The 22334-nt window shown below is 46.0% G+C and overlaps 1 protein-coding gene across 1 annotated transcript; it reads left to right on the forward strand.

The window, feature by feature from the left end:
- The first annotated feature begins 19085 nt into the window (after positions 1 to 19085).
- On the forward strand, positions 19086 to 19827 carry LOC144112892 (importin-7-like). The gene is made up of 2 exons (XM_077645714.1): positions 19086 to 19485; positions 19608 to 19827. Exon 1 carries the CDS (start codon positions 19178 to 19180, stop codon positions 19466 to 19468), a length of 291 nt encoding a protein of 96 aa, XP_077501840.1. The 5' UTR covers positions 19086 to 19177; the 3' UTR covers positions 19469 to 19485; positions 19608 to 19827.
- Positions 19828 to 22334: the final 2507 nt, after the last annotated feature.

Below are 22334 nucleotides of genomic sequence, written 5' to 3' on the forward strand. Positions count from 1 at the left end.
TAGCAGGTCTAAGGAGATTAACCAGAACACTGTGAGAATCGATCCAAGCCATTGGTTGGAGGGCATTCTTTAACGAGCATTTGCCTCCTCGTTCTTGGGTTACATCCAACTAGAGGCTGCAAAAAAAGAGGTAGTGACGAGCCAGATCACGATAAATCAGCATCAAATGGCAATCAGCGGCCTTCTTTTGGTGTGCTTGCCACACTAAAGAACATGTGCATATGACTGGGCCGCCATCAGCAGTGAAATGACTGCACAAGAGGTTTTACCCCGTCTTAGTGCCACCACGTTGCTAGTTTACTTTGATGTTGCAGTGCTGTGTTACTCCAGTTTTGTACACCACATAATAATCAGCATTATGATGAATTTTTTGTAGTGCACTTTCTTGCTCGGTGAGCCCACACATGGAACTCCACCTCAACGAGGGTTAATGCCTTCAGTTGATAATGCCTGCACTGACCTACTGTTAAATGTTAGTACAAAGCACGTGGGCCTAAGCTATATGCAGCTGGGCGGGAGCTTTAGCAAATGTGATAGGGTGGGTGCACTCAATGAGGGCAGGCTATACAAAGCTACTGCTCTCACTTTTTATTTTTTGTAACTTTGACTGCAATATTTGTTAATCTCTGGAACTTGCAGTCAGTCGCACTTGTCACTGTCACAACCAAGGTACTATGTGTCTCCTTACAGTGATGACTTTAAAGTAACAGTGGGAAAGCTTTGGTTAACCAGAAACACAGGGCTTTTTGGGGAAAAAAATTTATGACTGGTATTATGACTGAGCAGAAACAAAATTGAAACGCAAATAACAATGTCAAGAGTAGAAGCACTGTGGGAACATTGGTCACAATCAGGAAAGCTAAGTGTGAAAGAAGTCACAGTTCACCCAAAACATCATCCCTTGACTCTGTCAATGATATGTCATTCCAAGCCAAACATCCCAGAGTTAATCTCAACCATATCCGATTTGTTCAAAAAAATTAATGTAAAATTTTTGCATTGTGTGAAATCTAAGCCAGATGGCAAAAAAATTTAATCATGAGGTGAGCGCTGTTTGAACAATTAGAAAACGTGTGAAACCGGCATCACTCTATGATCGACCGAAAATCGAGATTTTTAGAAGATACACGACAAATGTTTTAATGAGATTTGCAAAAATTCTGGCTTTTGATATGATTCAGATCTTGTATTTTTGAGCGGTATAATCATTTTTTAATTTAAATAAAATGTAAAAATTCCACTATGACACTTATAAAAATATCAACTCCTTTTTGGAAATTAAGAAAAAGCCATCTTGCTACCTTAGATGTCTATTACCCATAAGAAATGTTACAGCTCATGCAACTGAATGAGTCGAAGTGAAATAAAATGCTGAATTTGCAGAAAAGTGCATTTGAGACCATAAAAACTCGTTCATTTCACTCTGAGGTTGTCAAAATAAAAATACTACCAGCGATGGCAAGTTTAGTAGAACAATTTATTGCATTTCACTTCTGAAGTTTTAATCGAGGTGATTTTTGTTTAAAGGGAGAATAAAATTTTTGAAGTAGAGCTCGTCTGCCGTGAGCTGCGTCGTCTCTTTGCGCCTCTTCAACACAAAGCACAGCACAGCCCTCAGAACATTGTGTACACGAACTGATAATTGTGGGAAAAGATTTTCTTTGTGCTGCCGGGGTGGCACTTGCACCTGTGAGATTGTTATTCAGTTCTTTCACGCCACACTAAGTCACTGTTGTCAGAGACATGACAGACATAACAGGCAACGCTGCGGGTGTAGTGTGTTCGCAAAACCATTTTACTCCACCACATATCATCTGTTCTTCTCAAAGCCTCGCTGAGTGTTTGAATGAAAACAAAGCGGTATAAAATGAACTGGCATCACTGAAAACCGTGATAAAAGCAGTGAGGCGCTTAGTGTTCTGTACTTCTGGATATAATTTTCACTGAGTGAGGACTACTTTTTAGGCACAGATGGTGTACATGCGATTCGCCCTATGAGATGCATATCATATCAGCACATGTCATTTTTACTTCTCGAAGTCTCGAGCCGCAGGACAAAAATGTGGCAAGAGGTAAAACGAAGGGCAGGAGGCAGTAACTCACGGTAATTGAGATTTAATGCACAAAATATGCATGGTGTCACACTGTGCTTGTATGGTGAACTACATTTTGGGCACGGACTTGACATTTGCAAAAAGGCGTGCTAGCTTTGGCAGCGTTGCTTGCTATGCAAGAAAAAGAGTATACAGAATTCAAGGAGGAGGCGACTGCATGCCGATGCCACGGTTGCAGTATGTTTGACCACTCGAGAGCAAGGCAGCTCCACTCGATCGGACCGTGCCAGCGCCAGCGTGTCTCACGTTACCAGAAGCCATGGTGAGGACTTCGTACCGTCACGTGCGCTCCGGGGCACATGCTTTCCATGATTTTATTTGGACATAACAAGGACTGGTGTTACGATAGTGCCAGGTGGTCGTTCCTTCCTTGTGGCTCAAGCGAGACAGCACACTGAAAGCCATAGTTTTGCTGCTCTTGGCAGCCTTATGCCATAGCGGGATCGTTTGAACTTCAAAAGCGAAAAAAAAAATCGCATATTGTATACTACCCACCGAATGTCATGCGATACCTGCTTTCGCTCCAGCCCTAAACATGCACTACAGTGAGTGAGGGTAAACTGAAGTGGCTAGTGGATTTAAATGTGTCATGAGAGGTGCTGTGTTACTCGATGAAGCGTTAAGAGATGACGCAACTTGCAGCACGAGAGCTCGACTTTAAAAATCTTTTTCTCGCTTTGAACAAAATCCACCTCAATTAAAACTTACGAAATGAAACCCAATAAATTGCTCTACTAAACCCGCCATCGTCTGTATTTTGACTTGGGCCACCTCAGAGTGAAATAAGAAAAGTTTTTACTTATGTTCCGAAACACTTTTCTGCAACTTCAGTATTTTAATTCACTTCTACGCATTCAGTTTTATCAGCTGTAACATTTTTTATTGGTAATAGAAATCTATGTAGGCAAGCACTCCATTCTGAGAGGAAGTTGATATTTTTTTTAAAATGTCGAAATAGTAAAATTTTTCATTTTAATTAAACTTAAAACTACTTATACCGTAAAAAAATACACGATCTGAATGATCAAAAACCAGAATATGTGCAAATGTCATTATTACATTTGTGCAGCGTTTTCTAACAATTTAGATTTTTGATCATTATTGAGGAGTGGCTGGTTTCACACGTTTCAGAAATGTTGAAAATGACCACCTCACAAATTTTTTGGGGCAAAATTGTTTAGCTGAGATAATGCACGCTAGGACCCGCTTGAATGAATTTTCATCAACAAACTGGAGATGGTTGAGCGCAATATGTGGGGCATTTGGAGTGGAGTGACGAATTCATAAATCTCGCTTCTACCCAGTCATGCTATTTATAATCTAATTAGTGTTCTTGGTACACTCTCTGGCTGTTTCTTGGCACATTAATGTTTGTATGCCAGCTAGAACCAATTTAGGACTGAGGTAATTGAATTTTAATATTTCCTAATGCTTGATTCAAACTCGTGATCCAAATACTCGATTCAAACTCCTGACATACACACCCAAGGACTGGATGCCACCATTCTCAAGTGAATAACGGTGTAGCAAAGCTTCTGCTATCCCTGCCAAAAATTAACTGTAGACACGCGCAGTTGCTAACCCGGCTGGCCATGGTAACACTTGTATTTTGTTGTTTGGTCATCGCTAGTTTACAAAAGCTTCACTTTTGGTGAGAGTGGTCTCATTGTGTTTAGAATTACATAGACTTGATACCTGTAAACTTCAATCCATTGTAATTGTCCCTATAATGCTTAAGTGCACATTTTCACAATCACAAAGGCATAAAAAGCAGAAGGATCCAATATTCATAAACTGTGAATGACAGAACACAAACAGTTTTTAGTCTCTATGTGCAGAATATTAGTTCACACTGCTATGAGTTCATATCCTCCATCAGACCACGGTATTATGGGAGTACATTACAGGACCAAAAAAATTTACAGGGAATAAGTAACTGGTACTGCTACTGCAAACTTTCCATTAGCTGTTTCGAGATGGCAATGCAAGCCTGTGCTCTAATGCATATTCTGGTGACATAGCAACAACAGTAACAATAGTTTTTCAGTCACTCTGACCAAAGGGAAGGACTGCTGGGCTGTGTCGTCCAATGAGCATTTCACAAAGGCACCTTGTACAACAAATCGGCAAGCAGAAGTCTTCACATACAAACATCGAAACATTGCTCATTTCAAAAGCAAAGTGTTGAATGTGTTAATGACATCTAATAAGTTCAGAAATCTGTAAGAAAGTTCCAAATGATGCACTCACTGAAGAAATCCCAGCTTTCCTAGCTTTTCAAAGCGCAAAAAAGGGCAGGGCCTGGACCAGTGGTGGCAGTGGCACTGCTTGTAGGGCAAGCAGCAAAACCAGCAGCTGGCGACCTGCATTAAATATGAACACGATGATGTAGGTAATCCTCTGAAAAATGCATACCATCTTTTTATCACCATAAATATGTAACAATTCAATGCAAACAGGCCTGCTCATATAAATTTACTGCACAGAAGTACTGTCTAGGAAGCCACAGCATTTTATTTCACAGGCAGCATTGTAACAGTTAGAATGATATTATTATAGTGAACAAGAATATATTACAGTGGCTCGACCGGGAGGGTGCCTCTACCTTTACGGCAGCCCGTTATGCTCTGGAAAGCCACCAGAAGCGCTGCTGTTCTCTTTCATACTACAGCGCGGAAGCTGAGCCCACTAGGCATCACAGAGCACAGATAGGCAATAGTCTTTAATGAATGCTTTCGCCTGTTGGGAATGCGTTCTAACAGTGTACTTCATATCCTGGGCCACATTAAAAAAGAAAAGATAGAGCCTGGATGCCAAGAACACTGCGAGCAAGTTGCAGCTTGGGTTGCAGCATTTAATGTCACAGCACGCTTGTAGTTTTTACGAAAAGCATAAGCCATGCTAGCACCCAAAGTCGTGAAGATGCATAGCTTAAATTTTGCCAGTGTTAAACACTGCTTAGTGCACTTATAATAAACCAGAATTCAGCCCTTTCTTTATTCCCTGATTTCTTGGACGTACCACGTGTAGAGCACTGCATTTAAATTGAACTGCATGTGAAATATTATGGTACAATCAGACATCTGAATCGACAATTAAACGAAAGCAGTTGGATTTACCCTCGATGAATACTTAGAAGCTCTTACTCTAATGAATGTTTTTACTACATGCTGAGGCATCACACACAACAAATAATTGCCGCGAGGGGAGGAGTGATGCTAGCACGGCTTTAGCAGCAAAAGGTGCTAAATTTACGTAATGCCCCACATTTGGAAAGACTGACTGTGCATCATCAGGCATAAATTTAAATATGCAGAGTGTTCAGAATTTAGCTTTACAGAGTTCTAAAAATGTATATGCACTCAGTGCTGAGTGGTGTGTGCGTGTACTGTGTGATGTCCGTGCACGTTAAAGAACTTGAGGTGGCGGAAAATTTCCAGAGCCTTCCTCTACGGTGTCCCTCGTAGCCCGAGTCACTTTGGAACATCAAGCCCCATGAAGCATAAACCATAAGGTTCAAATAAAAGAAAAATGTTTCCGCTAGTATAACTAACCGTACAAAACAAAGAACAAACTTTTAACTTCACAAAAAAGATGGCTAATTGCAAGTGTACGTGATGCCCAAAAAACATGAGAGGCAGTACTCACGCTTTCTCGGTTCCAGGTTATGGCAACGAGTACGGTCGATCCTTAATCACTGCACTGTAAGGGTCATATATTTATAACTTTAGATGCACATCTTATCGCTTCTGACAGCTGGGTGATTCCATGAGATCAAACTGCCTAAATATTTCGTTTTTAATTTTCTCAATTATTTTACTTATTATGCGCACATTATTCAGTAGGCCAACTGTGAATTTTGCGTTGTGAAAATGGTAATATTTGAGAGAAAAAAGTTATAAACGATATCAAGGCAGAGGCAGCATTTTCACGGAGAGCTCAATTTCGCTAATTTGCCATGACGTAATTATCTAGATAAGAAAGCATGATATGTAAAATATTTGTGCTAAATGTGCAGGTGAGAAGGAATATGTGGGCTTACTTCCGCTATTTTGAGGAAGGTTCGCTTGCTGGAAAAAATTTCGAAAACGACACAAGTGTGAAACGACGTTATTTTCATTTTTTTCTCCACAAATATATAACGCGTATATCTCAAATTTGCACAATTAATAACCATTGAGGTGCTAAAAAGTACACCAGCTTTCATTGTTACATAAAATTGGGAAGTGCAAGAAGTATTGCCGTAAATCTGGCATTTTTGAATACACTAGTGTTTTTCAAAAATCAAAGGAAAAAACACCCCATCTCTAATTTTTCTTAAAACTCATGAAACAAGCCTCTAGAAGGAAAAAAAGTGTATGAAAGAACGTGTTGCATTATTTTGTTTCCAACAATGTTATCCAAGCTCAAAACTAGTTTTTTTAGCATCACCCAGAGCGCCTAAATGAGGGGGACGGAAGCAGCAAACGCTCTTCGCTGCTCTAAATTTTCCCCATATCCCAAGACATACCTTTTCCATCAAGAGAGAGCGTACCTAATACTTTCTGTGGATTGACAGCGATCTGTAACATAAACATAATTCAGTAGCCCTGCTATCGCTGAGTGCAGGTAAGCAAAAGTTCTAAATGTAATTTTCTTACTGCACAGTGCCCCTATAAGGTTGTCTTTCATTTAAAAAAAGCCAACTAAACAGTAGAAATGAACGCGGAAGTAAACAGCAACATTTCAAAGTCAATGTTTTTTTTGAAAAACATCCCAATATGTGCTTGCCAGAGGTGCTTTACAAATCCACATTCTGTACCATAGCTTTTACCATAGGCATTTTGGAGGCTCTGTGATAAGGAAAAGCTTGAAGAAAATTGTACATAAGTTGAACGAATGCCTACTGCAGCATAGCTATCACCAATCTAGGATATACCAGCATAGCCAATCCAAATAAATTAACAGCGGCTAAAAAAGAAACCAAAATGTATTTTTAAATCAAACTCGAATTAGAAAAGAAAATTAGCCACAGTATGCCTGCAGTCAAACGACAAAGCGAGGGCCTGGGGAAACACACAGCTTCATAGGTGCACTGTGCAGCAATAGAATTACATACAAAACTTTTCTTTAGATGCATTCCTATGGGCTGCACTCCAAGTTGTTACCTGCACCCGGCCATAACGGCACTATCGAATCCTTCTTACATCACAGATCAGTGTCTGTCCTCAAAAAGTATTAGGTATGCTCTCTCTTGATGGAAAAGGTCTCAGTGTTGGGATCTGGAGAAAATTTAGAGCAGCGGAGGGCGTGTTTGCAGGTTCCGTCCCCTTATTTGGGCACTCCTGCTGACGCTAAAAAAATGACAAGTTTGAGCTAAGATAACATTGTTGGAAACAAAAAAAATGCAACATGTTCTTTCATACATTTTTTTCACCTCCTTCTCCAGATTTGTTTTCAGAGTTTTAAGAAAAATTGGGGATGCAGTTTTTTGTTGAAAACATTTTTGAAAAAGACTACTATGTTCAGAAATGCCAAATTTAGGGCAATATTTCTTGCACTTCCCTATATTATATAACAATGAAAGCCAGTACACCGTTTTAGCACCTCAATGTTTATCTATTGCACAAATTTGAAGGAAACGTGCTTAATATTTGTGCCGAAAATAATTCCTGAAAATAGTCTCGTTTTCGAAATATTTTCCAGCAAACAACTTCCTCAAAAATTCGGAAATAAGCCTGACATATTCCTTCTCACCTGTAAATTTAGCACGAGAAATATATCCACCATAGCTTTCACATTTAGATTCTTACGTCATAGCAATATTGCGAAAATGAGCTGTGCTTGAAAACGCTGCCTCTGCCACGGCGTCGTTTATAATTTTTTTCTTCTGAAATATTAGCACTTTCACAAAACGAAATTTACTGTTGGCCTACTGAATCAAGAAAACTTAAAATATGAAATATTTAGGCAGATTGATCTTGCGTGGAATCACCCAGCTTCGTCTTGATAACTGCGGATAAGACGGGATGAGAAATATTCATCATTTTTGCTCGCAGCACAACAAGAACAGGGCACGAGACGAAAGACAAACACAAACAAGCGCTGACTATTCACTGGTTTTTTATTGAAGAACAAAAGGCGTACATATATACATTATCCGAGAGGAAATTGAGTTATCTGACCTCCCACGTGCCTTCCAGATAACTTTTGTTGTCTTGATAAGTCTTTCATTGTCTGTATATATACGCATTTCATGGTTTGGTTTACGGGGGTTTAACGTCCCAAAGCGACTCAAGCTATGAGAGACGCCGTAGTGAAGGCCTCCGAGAATTTCGACCACCTGGGGTCCTTTAACGTGCACTCACCTCGCACAGTACACGGGCCTCTAGAATTTCGCCTCCACCGAAATTCGACCGCCGCGGCCGGGATCGAACCCGCGTCTTTCGGGCCAGCGGCCGAGCGCCATAACCACTCAGCCACCGCGGCGGCTTTATACGCATTTCGTTCAATAAAAAAAAAACAGTTGATAGTCAGCGCTTGTTTGTGTTTGTCTTTAGCCCCGTGTCCCGTTCTGTTGCGCTGTGAGCTAAAATGATGAATACTTACCAACTCGCCCAAATTTCCGCCTTGCTGAACGGGACGAGAAAGACGGAGACGCTCGTGTTGTCCATCTTAAGCGCTGTTTTCAAGACGAACTCACGTCAACAAGCCCAACTTCCCACGCTTGTGCATGCACTGCTTGATGACTTACATGTATCGACGCAGTCAAGATGGAAGCAACTCTCCACTCTTCTCGCGTGCTCGATCCGCCCTCGCTGGTGGCCTCACGAAGTCGCACACGCCAAGTCGTTGGAACCCAAATCCGTCTTTGTAGCAAGCATCCTGAACTGAACACGTTCGCCACAGAGGGAACAGTGGAAGAAGACACGATAGGACTCGAAGCAGCTACAGGCGGCAGACAAACGTCCGTGCAAACGCCGAATTGTGCCCAACATCCTAACGTACCGCGGCTACCACGGCCATGCAGGCCATGCCGCCGGCAAAGATTGCTTTCGGCTTCGCCTTCCAATGTCGCCAAAATCCAGTTTCTTTGGTCACGTGACGACCAAAGAAGCTGTACCAAAGAAGCCCTCTGAAGTTACCGCGCTATGGTACCTGTGTAAAGATGAACAAACATGCCCAACCATATTCCCTCCTGGTTTTCTATGGCTGTCTGAACTAATCGATTCGAAGTCGCGACATACTTTAAAAGCAAGATTTTGCGAAGCATTCCTAGGTTACACTGTTCCCATCGATATGTTCACAAAAGTATCTTACACTTTGCCTCTTACAATTTAACTATTTTACAATCTTACAATTTGCCAATTGGCAGTTCCCTTGAAATTAAAACCAACATCCAAAAAAGCTGGACTTGTATAAAAATGAAACATAGGTTTCGCCACCCCCCGGCGTTTTCGCAAGTAAAGTGTCATTTCCTTAGCGCAGCTCTCTGAAGCTAAGCAACACTGCTATTCACTCCTAAACGGTGATCACGGAGCCCTTTTCGGTCTTTGCCTCACGAGTTTCAATCGGGTGGCACGAAAAATTTTAGACGAAATTTTCTCGGCAATAAATGTTCCTTCTTTGCTGTTAGACCGATATCAACATAGCCAGGAAGAGCCACAAAATTAGCTTTGTACTAAGAACGAAAGTTGGGTGGAGTTGTCCCAGTGTCCCTTTAAGAGACACTGAGGAGAACTCTACCAAGTTTTTCTTGTTCGCAAAATCTTATAGTTCTGCATTTCATGGCTTTGTTGCCGCATGTCCGGAGCGAACGATACATTTATTTGAAAGAAATTTGGATTCGAAGTTGAAAAATTTTTCCCGCCGCTCCTATTCAAACTCGAGAACTCTCCTGACGGCACGGAAATTTCTTATGACGTCATAGGACCGAATGACGGGAAACGTGACGTAAACGCAGAACGCGTGATTTCTGGCGGCTAGCGATGTGGTCTAGCAGCTGCCGGGATGAAAGCTACTGCAGCTGCACGTTGAAGGCATCTATCGGGGGTCGCTACCGTCGCTTCGTTTACGTTTGCACCGGCGTCTTGCCAGCGTTACGATGGCTCCCGTTCCCGAACCCGACGACGAAGTTCTCGCAAAAACGCCGGCCTGCATTTCGCGACCTCAGCCCCACAGAGCATGCGATGCTTTTCAGCAACCATAGTTAGGTTAGGCGCCGGCAGGTCGTTTCCCCCTTCCGCCGTGAGCAGCCGTAGCAAACTAAATATCATAACCCCAGTGCGGGGAGTCGCGAGGGGCCAAGACAAGGTCGGCGCGTTGCGCCCATCGGAAGCTGGCCGGGGCATTGGGGCCAACGGATTGTGACTCCTTGAACGGCACAGTTGCACGGTGCAGCAGGCGGCGTCGAGGTCTCCCACGTACGGTTGCAAGGGCCAAGTTATTTATTTTTTGCCACAAAAAAACGGATGGGTGCTCAAGGGTGGTCGCGTTTAAAGTTGGCGACTTGAAACTAAAGCCGACGCACGACGCTGCAACGGATTCCGCTGGACCCAACGGGTCCTCTGGATCGGGCTCCTCGCCCACTTGCCTGTACCTTCAGATGTGTACTGTGAATGGATTAAATTAGCCGAGAGCTCGAAAAGAGCAGCTCCGCCCAACTGCCGAAGCTATTGAATTACGTCACAACGCGCACCTCGCCGCGGAGCCGAATCAGTCTGGCCGGGCCGGCGGCGGCTGGCGCACTCGGCGCGAAATAGAGACATTCTCCAAGTCTCAGCCAGTGCGGTCAGAGTGCGCCGAAGCCGCCGAACGCGTCGTTGGTCAAGCAAAGTTGGGGTATAGAGGGTCTCGCTTTGGCCGACGTGACGTCGCCGTGCAGCGCGCACGCGCGCGTACGCCGGAGCATAAACGCGCCTTAACAGAGCCTGCGCTTAACCGCTAACCAACGTATTCGGTGGCGGCATCTGTGGGAGCCACTGAAACCCCCCGCCCACTCACTGAATAAAAAAAAACTCTGCCGAAGCTCGTAATCCAACCAGGGTCGTTGGCGTTTGAGGCGAAGACGCTACCACTTCGCTACGAACGACGGCTCACGGTATAACTATCAACAAAGGCGCATGCAGTGAATGCACTCTTCCGATGCAGAAGGCTCCGCGCATTCGCTACGTATATCCTGGCCTAACAGAGCTAGGCCATCAGCAATTTTTCTTAACTGCCTTGTACCTTGTCCCCCGTCCCCTAATAAACGATTTCCTTTAAGTAGTTTGAAGTTCACTGGCACAGCCGGGAATGTTTAGCCGGGCGAGCGTGCGAAGACACAAGTGCTCGTTATACTTCGAACTGCCTTGTACGATCACCGACCATCGTGCCATCATAGTTTTTCATCGACCGTGGTGACCATCTGACCAGCTTTAACTGGCTCCTTCAAAGTTTAACTAGACCTTCAAACGGCACTTGGAGTACCTCTGCTGTTCGGCGCTTGTAAAGGAAGGCGCGTCAGAAACAAAACTCCGGGGCACGCAAAGCTCATAGACGCGAAGCTCTATAACAAATCTAAGCTCTTCTAGCCGCCTGTGGCACCGCCAAGCATCGGTTTCCTTTGCTTCCAACATTCAGGTTGTCTTTTGTCTGTCTTCCTTGTGTGATAAAAGTGTACTATCGGTTTTAAAACAAAACTTACTTCAATACTGAACCGCCCAACCGTCCTTTGTCAGCCTCAGATATTCGCAGCCCTATGTAGGAAGGAAAATTCCTCCAAGGTGGCGTCTCTTGTCCTATGACGTCACCACGCTTGTACTTGCGAGATTGGCATGTGGCGGTGCTACCTGTAGTTTGGTTCTTGCTATTTTCTACCTTAGAAGAGCTTTGTTTTAGGTAAGAGCGGCATTTTCGTGATCAGGAGCTTGTATTCTATTGATAGAAGCCAACTTCAATTTCTCCTCAGTGTCTCTTTAATGCGTAATCGATAGGGTGAGGTTTGTGGTGCTCCACGTCTGGGCTGGACAGCTTGTTCCCAAGGGCCCGGCTGGTGTAGCCTTGAGATATAAGCAGAAGCGCACAATTCCATGGAGAGAGGCGTGCCCAGGGGTCCAGACCATTCGCACAAGCGCTGCTGTCGGTCTGTGTGTTTGTCAGGTTGTTCTGTGTGAGAATTATTTCCGTAGTGTGAGTTATCACTGCCTGTAGGGTACGAGAGGATGCCTTGTACTTACGAGATTGGCCTGCGGCGGCGATACTTGTGTTTTGGTTCTTGCTATTTTCTACCTTACAAGAGCTTTGTTTTCAGTAAGAGCGGCGTTTTTGTGATCAGGATCGAGCTGGTATTCTATCGATACAAGCCAACTTCAATTTCTCCTCAGTGTCCCTTTAACACCTCTCCCCTTCACCCAACCTCATCTGACCCACTGAAATGGGTCTCAGCAAAGTTATTACCAACCAACCACATGACGCATGAAATCCAGAAAAAATGGCTGGCGTGTCAGCATTGGTAAGCATGATATGATAAAGCGCACCATGTACCTGAAAGCGCGGTTAAAGGGTCCACTGACCCAAGGAGCCTGTTAGGCGCGTTTCCTTTCCTCAAAATCAACGGAGTCTACCCGTGTGCTGTGCGATACACTGCACGTTAAAGATCCCCAGGTGGTCGAATTTATTCCGGAGCCCTCCACTGCGACTCCTCTTTCTTCCTTAATTCTTTCATTCCCTCCTTTATCCCTTTCCTTACGGCGCGGTTCAGGTGTCCAACTTACCTTGTCCCTGCTTTCGTACACGACTGCCCCCTTAAGCCTCTCTACAGGGTTGCTTTTCAATGTGTACGCGAACTGCGCATAATCCTTATTTCTTTTTTTGTCGCCTCCCTAAACCGCTACCGAAATGTCTCATCGGAAGGGCAGTATTTTTTTAGTAGAGCCGATTTCACCTTTTTCATAATTTTCCGCATCCTGTTCGCTAAGCCTGGTGATCACATTAGCCGCCTCGCACGGTAAAAGGCCTAGCATGCGTTGTGACCACAAGTTTCCTGCGCTTTTGCTCTTTTGGCACTCCCTTTCATAGTTAATTAGGTACAGACCAATGTCTTCGTCCATCTTGTAGGGATACATCCAAATGTCTGTACGGTGAGACTCTACCCTGTTTAATCTGTCACTAATGCTTGCTCCCCAGTTTTGGGCTGCCAGACGTTGGCTTTCAAGTTGGAGCGCCAAAATATTCAGTTGTCTCTGGTTTTCTTCTTCTTCATCCTCTGCTTTCTTTTTTTGCCTTTCTATCTCTGTTTTTGCCATTTGCCACGCAATTTGCATTCATTCTTCGTCACATCGCTATTATCGATAGCTTTTATGATTGCAACTTTCCTCATTCCTTCCTCCACTTCTACACCCAACTTTTCACATATCATCAAAAGCTCTTCCTTATCAACCTTCCTGCAGTCCATGATGGCTGCCTTAAATGGTGGCTTTGCCCACTCACTAATGTTCTATGGTTCTGTGCAAACTACACTGTGCTACAGGCACCCGATTACCAGCAGTTCAACCTTTTTACCCAGAGTTTAAAGCCTGGTGAATCATAGAACAAAGCCAAAGCGCTCACCCGTACATGCCGAACGGTGTCACCTGGTCCCTTCCACCGCTGCCAACCAGTTGGTAAAGGTGAGGATCGGGGCCGCTTCTCGACTCAACCTCGGTAAATATGACACCCGCTCCGACCCGGACGAGAGTGCCACTGAGTGAAGGGTTCCTTAGTGGAGAAAGAAGGCTTGGTTTATTTTACATATTTACAAGCTTTTGAGTTCAGATGTGAGCTGTTTTGACGGCATCTGCCGTAGAGTTTTATGCACTACGTCTTCCCTAAATTCCCCAGGCAGGGGACGCCCTCGCCGTGGTGGGTGTGGCCAAGATTTTCACTCTCACGCACAAACGGACACCTCCGCACACATGGACATGCCCCTGATAAAACTTGAGCCCGAGGGAGAGGGGTATGAGGTCAGGACCCGGCCGGACTGGTAGGGGACGTCAGCTGGTCGGCCCGCTCTTCCCCGCTTGGCGAACTTCAAGGAAGCCGAGGCGCAAAGCCGCGGCTCCTCGTCGGGAAATAATCCAAGTTGTTCTGCCGTTAGCGATAGCCGGCGAAGCTTGTGGACGAGCCGCTGTGGCGATCTGTTCCCACGCCGGAAGCTCTGCACCCTTTCAGATCCCGGGAAGCCAGGAGTAGCCGGGTCGGTAGAGATTCAGGGATCTGGAGACAGCCGGCACCACCTGGCAGGCTGCGGCGGCGACTCCTTAAAGGGATTAACACAGAACCCTGCTGCCCGCTTGTCCCACGCCACGACCGGGCGAGCGCGGTAAATGCACCCCGCAGACACCTGGCGAGCGATGCTGTCTAGGTAGCAATCCTCGAGACCTGCTGCCGCCAATCCTAATACCAGCTGGCGACAATTCCTAATAGTGGATACCGTGGACGATGGAGGTTCTGACGCGGTCGGTGGAATGCGCAACCTGAGGGTGGTTGCCAAAGGAATAACCCGGCGGGTGGCTACCCTGGAAGGTGGAGGGGGAGGACGAAAGTGAGCTGAGAAGAGGAGAGGAGACATCAGAGAAGCGCTCGCTCACCGAATGCCACTCTTTCGTTGTAGTGGCAGTGTACGAGCTTGGTGGTTTAACTGCCCTGTGCGGTGTTTGTGAGTGGGTCTCATGGAAGCGGGACCTTAAGCACGCGTCGTACAGGGCGTCAAAGACGTGCGGTGAGCCTACCGAGGCGAACAGCAACGCCTTCGAAGAGCAGCGCATCAGCGACAGACGGGAGAGCTTGCTCTCGAGGGAACACAACTAGCAACATGTGTACGTGAAGCGAGAGGATGATTTCCCTTCGGATACCCTTTATGCATATATGACGCCTGATGTACGCACAACCAGAGTCAGCATGGCATCAAAGGGTCGGGGGTTAAAGTTGCAGTAGTCAGATAAAATGCCGCATGATTTCCCTAGGATTGTTGAGCAAGACCGATTATAGGCACGCGCACATCAAGCAACGAATGGTGGCCAGGCGCGTCCATCTGTCCGGGATGGTGAATAAGGAAGGTAAATCGAGTGTAAACACATGTGTGTGCTGTGTCGTGCCATGCAAACGAAAATGAAAGTATAATGCTGCGTATTTACGTCGAACCGGCGCATTGATCCTCTATCAGATTCTTTTAGTCCCTTTTGTAGCTGTATGCGAGTAAAGAGTGTGTGTGTGTGCGTGGGGGCGGGGGGGGAGACACAGATAAGAACGGTATGCGTATATTTATATGCCAGGAGGTGTTTCAGGAAAACCAGTCATTAATTTTTAAAAAGAGTTTTTGAGGTAAAGAGAAGCTGTATGTGGCATAGCAATACCAGCGTTGGCGGTCGTCAAAAAACAGAGGAATCATGTTAATTAGTAAAGCAAATAACAAAGTTTCAATACATAACTTTTAACTATTGCTGGTAGGCACGTGATTGTAATTAGTGATTTGTAGCCGGCCGTTAGTAATAGCGATATCAGTTTTTTTTTAATTTCGAAAACGCGATTACCTCGCCGCTGTGGCTCAACTAATTTTGGCTACTCTGTGCCAAAATACATGCGCTTTGGACAATCACGCAGGCAAAATAACCCCTCCAGAGCACATAAGTAGCGAAATAGGCAAATATTGTCGAGCCACAGGGGCGAGAGTAATCGGATTTTTGGAATTAAAAAAAAACATATATGGCTATTACTAACAGTCGGCTACGAATATATAACTGCAACCAGGTGCCCATGATAATAGTAAATGTTATCGATTAGAATTAAATTACTCACTTTACTAGTCAACATGATTCGCCTGTTTTTGACGTCCGGCTACACTGGCTACTATGCCACAAAAAGGCCCACTGTACGCCAAAACCCGACTTTTAAAAATTAGTGGCAGGCTTCCCTGAAACACCTGCAATATAAACACCGATGTGCTGGTAACGTGCTGGTTATGATGTGCTGCATAATGTTCCTCCACCAATTTTACTAAATATTTCGGGCCAAATAACCATTCTAATTATTTATTTAATCAGTGATATCACAACATAGAGTATAAATATAAGACAAGGTCTTTGCATCTGCACCATGGCCTTGTACAAGTTTCGGCCACTTATTGATATATTTAAATGAGGATAACATGAACAACTGGAGACAAACAGAAAGTCAAACATCACAAGTGTTGGCTTACAACTCGATAATATTCTGTTAAAATTATAAATGCATGCACACGGAAATGTGACCTGAAGGGGAAGAGACAACAAAGCATGAGAAACTTTGGCCAAGGAAAAAAACAGGCACAGGCATGATAGAAATAACTTGATGTTCAGCTTCCGTTCCGGAGACAGAGGCTCATGGCCGAAGACGACGACGACCGTCGGAGGCCGGACCCGAAGACAGAAAACGACGAAGGCCGTGGTCCTGGACGCGTTCGATTCGGACCTGGATGACACTAACCACCAGGGCCAGCAGTGTGCGGCGAGAATTGCGTGCCGCGCCGTTTTCCGTCATCATCAACCTCCATCAAGGCGTCAGAGCAAGACACGGAGCCGACCACGACGTCCCTTCACGAAGAGGAGTGCCCAGTCTCCAAGGTCATGCGAGGCATCCAGAACACGGACCCGATGTGGCTCGGTGCGCTGACTTGGGGCCCGCAGTCCGTCGAGCAGAAGAGGTCCCCACAGGAGGTCAACGTGCTGACCGACCGGAGGAAGGCCGCAGCAGAGGCGAGGCGGATCGAGGAGAGTGGCGGATACGTGTTCCAGAACCAGACGGTGGCTCCACCGTTTAGCTCTGGTGGCACACCCTTCTGTGAGCCACATATCTACCAGCGTGCGTATGCTTTTTGTTATGTCGCTTTTTCTCGTCTTCATTTTTCTTATGTTCACGGTGCATTTTTTAGCATTCCCCCGTTTCTTGCGTGCGCTCATGTTCCGGTGACATTTTTTCCATGCAGAGAAGGCCTCCACTTCTTGCTTGACCTTGGAGTCGCGGTTCGACAAGCGCCTAACGGCTAGCGGGCCCGACTGAGTGGAACTTCCGCGTTTCCGGACTCTGGCCCTTGCGGCGGCGTGCACGGCGCCACTGCGCATGCTCAATCATTTTTAATAGCGTTTTTTCATCAGTAACTAAATAACGGATAAGGTGGAGAGAGAACGTGTTATCTTCCACATGACTACTGTACTTTCGCTTATTGACGCTAGCTGCGGTTGATTCCGCAGTGCTCTCTAGTACGACATTCTCAATTTCGCTGTCTGATATCACAATGCCCCCATAGATTTCATAAAGTTATATTGCAAATGTTTTGCGTTCAGACTCGTTAACTGTGATACACTTTATGCGGTTTTGATCTCGACCACTGTGCTTGTTTACGGAACTTTTCTGTTCATGCTGGGGCAAACAAAGCTGGTTTTATAACAAAAGGCGCTGTTCTTGAAATCGGAAGCTGGAGGAACTCCCCATTTGCGACGGGGCGTGTATTCGATTTTATAATACCAAAAGTTGATTTTAAAAGACCTAATTTTTTGTTCACAACGAAATCTTGTTGTCCAAATACAGCGCGGTTGCGTTAGAAAGACTGCAGAAGAAAAAGGAAGAAAAACTTCATCAATGGAGACACTTGTAATTATGTAGAGAAAGTGATAGCAAAGCAGGAGCGAAATTGGCGAAGGAAAACAAGGTGTTTGAGCAAGACTTTCACCCCTTTTCTGTTCATGAGGAAGAATCCGGTGTTGCTTACCAGCATCTTTTTCATTTTAATTACCTGGACACAGGTGAATAGTCACCCGATTCTTGGTCGATCCTTCAGTGCCATCTCGTGATAGGCTAATAACAACACTTGTAATCTTGCAGTGTGGCCATATGCCTCCAGGACTGCTATATTACTTGTGCGCTAATCCTTGCGCGCTTCTGCAGTCTTCTATGCACGTATGCGTAACGCGCTGGCATGCTGAGTGCTTTCTCTCTTTCGCTGACGTGAATGCAAACACGCTTTCCAGCTCAATATTTCACACTAGGAACCTTCATGTAATCAAGGGTGACCCTGTATTTTTCATTAGGAACCTTTATGCATTTAACAATAGCAAGACTATGATACCTCTATGTTGTGAAGGTGGGTACGAGGGTACCGATCAAGTTCCACCGCACGCCATCGTTTTATCCCGTGTTACGCGAGTTTCAGTACCAAGTTAAAATCAGTTTTTACCGATCATACCATGCTTTTTATCCTATCAGTATAAGGCAAGATATATTTTGATTTACACCCTGATCTCGCAACGAACTCCGCGAACAACATAACAGGAGTGAAAAGAAAGGGTGCTCAGGGCCCGCGCTGAATGTACCCAGACGAAAAGGTGACATGTAGAGAAAGAGAAAGCAAAGCCGGAGCGACAATGGCGAAGGAAAACAAGGTATTTGAGCAAGATAGAAAAAGAGAGAGATCGAAACAATTTTTCTTTATGAATTTTTGATGGAATGTGTGGGGGGGGAGGGGTTAGGCCCGCCAGCTGGCCACGAGCCTTTGGAGCACAGCGATTCCTTGGGGTCGGGGTACCGCTCACAGAGCTGCAGATCTATCGGGGGAATGTCCGAGGGACATGCGTGTAGAATTGTGACATAGGGTGGCCTGGGAAGATAGAAAACATAATGCGCGTATCTATCGTTCTCAGAGGTCGAGCTCATATCTAAAAAGAGTGATAAAAAAACGCTCACGTCGCACCATCGAGAGTAAAAGTGCGATCCCTGAGGAAATTTGGTAATCGAGGCCGAGGAACGTAGGTGTGCGCTCAGGCTGAGAGCAGGAACCTAGCTTTGTTCCTCGCCGCGCCTTTCTTATTCCACGCCTGGGGGTCCGGAGACAGAGGCTGATAGAAGAAAACGTTGACGACCGTCGGAAGCCGGAGCCGAAGGCGCGCGAGAGAAGACGACGAAGGCCGTGCTCCTGCACGTGTTCGATTAGAAGCTGGATGACACTGACCACCAGGGCCAGCAGTGTCCGGCGAGAATTGCGTGGCGCGCCGTTTCCGTCATCCTAAACCTCCATCAAGGCGTCAGAGCAAGGCATGGAGTCGACCACGATGTCCCTCCACGAAGAACAGTGCCCTGTCGACGAGTACCCGGTCGCCAAAGAGGTCATGCGAGCCATCCAGAACACCGACCCGATGTGCTTCGGTGCGCTCACGTCGGGCCCGCAGTTCGTCGAGCAGAAGAGGTCCCAACAGGAGATCTGCGTGCTGACCGACCAGACGAAGGCCGCCGCAGAGTCGAACCGGATAGAGAAAAGCGGCGGATACGTGTTCCAGAACCAGACGCTGCCCCCACCGTTCAGCTCTGGTGGCACACCCTTCCGCTAGCCGCTCAATTTCTACCGGTGAGCTTCCATTTTCTAATAGCCTTACTTTTGCTTTTCCTCTCTTTTCTTCTGTGTTTTTTTCTTTCGCCTTTCCTACCTGCTTCCGCGCACTCATGTTCCGCTGCTTTTCGTCCATGCAGACCGGGCCTCTGCTATCATCTGCTTGATCGTGCGGACACTCGACTGCCAAGAGCACTTAGCCAGCTTGACCGGCTGTCCGTAACCTGCGCGCTTATGGACTACGGCCCTTGTGGCGGCGCTCACGGCGCCACTGTGCATGCTCAATAATAGCATGCCATCGATTTCTCACCGATAACTAAATGACTGAAGATGAGCCAGGGATACGCTCGTAATTTATATGCCGACTGTAACTGCGTTTATTTTGCAGCTCACTACCATTGTCATTGTCAGTGTCGCTGTGTAAAATAAAAATGCGTTCTTTTTTTATAAAGTTCTCTTCCAAATGTTTCGCGTCCAGATTCATCACGTGCACATTCCTCTGCGGCTTCCTGTTCTGACCACCCACGTTTCCCAGGCACGCTTGCATGTTTGCGCAAGTCGTCCGGCTTTATGCACGTCCTCCTACATCATGCTGCGCGGCCGTACAAGCGAGCAGCCGAGGTCTGCACACCAATCTTTCCTGCGTTGCTTTTACTCAGTAGTCGACATAAATGGCTGCGCTCAACGATTTTTCAGTATTCTAATATTTTAGGGTCGACTTTCAATGTGTCACAACACGCATCTGCACTGCACCACAATGGTTGCGCTAGAATCGCTATAATACCGGGTGTTTCAGCCAACACATTCAAGTTTTTTTCAAAAATAGGCTTTTCAGGGTAAAAATATGGCTTTTGAGGAATAGTATTACCACAGTTCCTCAATTCTTTTGGGACTCTCGTATTACCAGGGTTGACGAACAATAGAAAACCGGTGAATCTTCTTGAGTTGTAGGCTAGTTATTAATTGTAAAAAAAATTGACTTTTTAACTAGTAGAGTTAGGCGCCTAGTTGCAATTAGTTATTTGTAGCCGGTCGTAAGTAATAGCCATATAAGTTTTCAGAATTTCGAAAACGCGATTACCCTTGGCGGTGCAGCTCGACAAAATTTGGCTTTTTGACTAGTTACGTGCTATTAGGAATGGCCGCACAGCTGGTATTAGGATTGGCGCCAGCATGTCTCGAGGATTGCCACCAAGACAGAATCTCTCGCCATGTGTCTGCGGTATGCATTTATTGCGCTCGCCCGGTCGTTTCTCCGTGGGACAAGCGGGGAGCAGGGTTCTTCGAAAATCCATTTAAGGAGTCGCTGCCACCGGCCGCGGAGTGGTTCCGGATGTCTTCCGATTTTTCCCGACGTCTCCACCGATCCGACTACCCCTGGCCTCACGGGCACAGCACCAGCGTGGGAACGGATCACCACAGTGGCGTGTCTCCAGGCTTTGCCGGCCATGCCTAATGGCAGAACCACTGGGGATTATCTCCCGACGGGGCTGCGCCTCGGTTTCTTCGAAGTTCACCGACCGGCGGAGAGCGGGCCGACCACCTGACGTCGCCTGCCAGCCTGACGGGGTCCTGGCCGCACACCCATCTCCCTCGGGCTCAACTTATGCCAGGGGCGTGTCCATGTGTGCGGAGGTGTCTGTTTCTGTGTGATAGCGCAAGTTTTGTCCACACCCACCAAGGTGAGGGCGTTCCCTACCTGGGGAATCTAGGGAAGACGCAGTGTATAAAGCTGGACTGCAGATGCAGTTGAAGTAGCTCACTTCAGAACTCAAAAGCTTGTAAATATGTAAAATAAACCAAGTCTTCTTCCTCCACTAACGAATTCTTCACTCAGTGGCGCTCCTGTCCTGGACGGAGCGGGCGTCATCTAGACCGAGGTTGTGTCGAGTAGCGTCCCCGATCCCCACCTTCAACAACTGGTTGGCAGCGCTTGGGATGGACCAGGTGACATCGTTCTGCATATACGGATGAGCGCTTTGTCTTTGTTCTATGATTCACCAGGCTTTAAACTCTGGGTAAAAAGTTTGAACTGCTGGTAATCGGCTGTCTGTAGCACAGTGTAGTTTGCACAGAACCATAGAACATTAGCGAGTGGACAAAGCCACCATTTGGGGCAACGATCATGGACTTCAAGAAGGTTGATAGGGAAGAGCTGTTGCTGATGTGTGATGAGTTGGATGTGGAAGTGGAGGAAGGAATGAGGAAAGGGGCAATCATAAAAGCAATCAATAATAGCGATGCGGATGAAGAAGCGATGCAAATTGCGTGGGAAATGGCAAAGAAAGAGCTATAACGGCGAAGAAAGCAGAGGATGAAAAAAAGAAAGCAGAGGATGAAAGAAATGAAAAGCAAGGCGCAGATCAGATACAACTGAAAATGATGGAGCTCAAACTCGAAAGCCAGCGTCTGGCAGCCCAAAACGGGGGAGCCCGCATTAGTGACAGATTTAACAGGGTAGAGTCTCACCGTACAGACATTTGGATGTATCCCTACAAGATGGGCGAAGACATCGGTCTGTATCTAATCAACTATGAAAGGGCGTGTCAAAAGAGCAAAATCGCAGAAAATTTGTGGTCACGACGCCTGCTAGGTTTTTTACCATGCGAGGCGTCTAATGTGATCGCCAGGCTCAGCGAACAGGATGCGGAAAATTATGAAAAGGTGAAATCTGCTCTACTGAAGAAATACCGCCTTTCAGATGAGACATTTCGGCAGCGTTTTAGGGAGGCAACAAAAAAAAGCAATGAGGATTGTGCGGAGTTTGCGTACACAAGGAAAAGCAACCTTGTAGAGTGGCTTAAGGGGGCAGGCGTGTACGAAAGCAGGGACAAGGTAGTTGAGTGCGTCTGTCTGGAGCAGTTTTT

The sequence above is a fragment of the Amblyomma americanum genome, chromosome 1 (assembly GCF_052857255.1).
Source record: "Amblyomma americanum isolate KBUSLIRL-KWMA chromosome 1, ASM5285725v1, whole genome shotgun sequence".
NCBI classification, from domain to species: domain Eukaryota; kingdom Metazoa; phylum Arthropoda; class Arachnida; order Ixodida; family Ixodidae; genus Amblyomma; species Amblyomma americanum.

Bases quoted from the DNA above. Each gene is read 5' to 3' on its own strand.
- LOC144112892 (XM_077645714.1), top strand. From the start codon at position 19,178: ATGGAGTCGACCACGATGTCCCTCCACGAAGAACAGTGCCCTGTCGAC.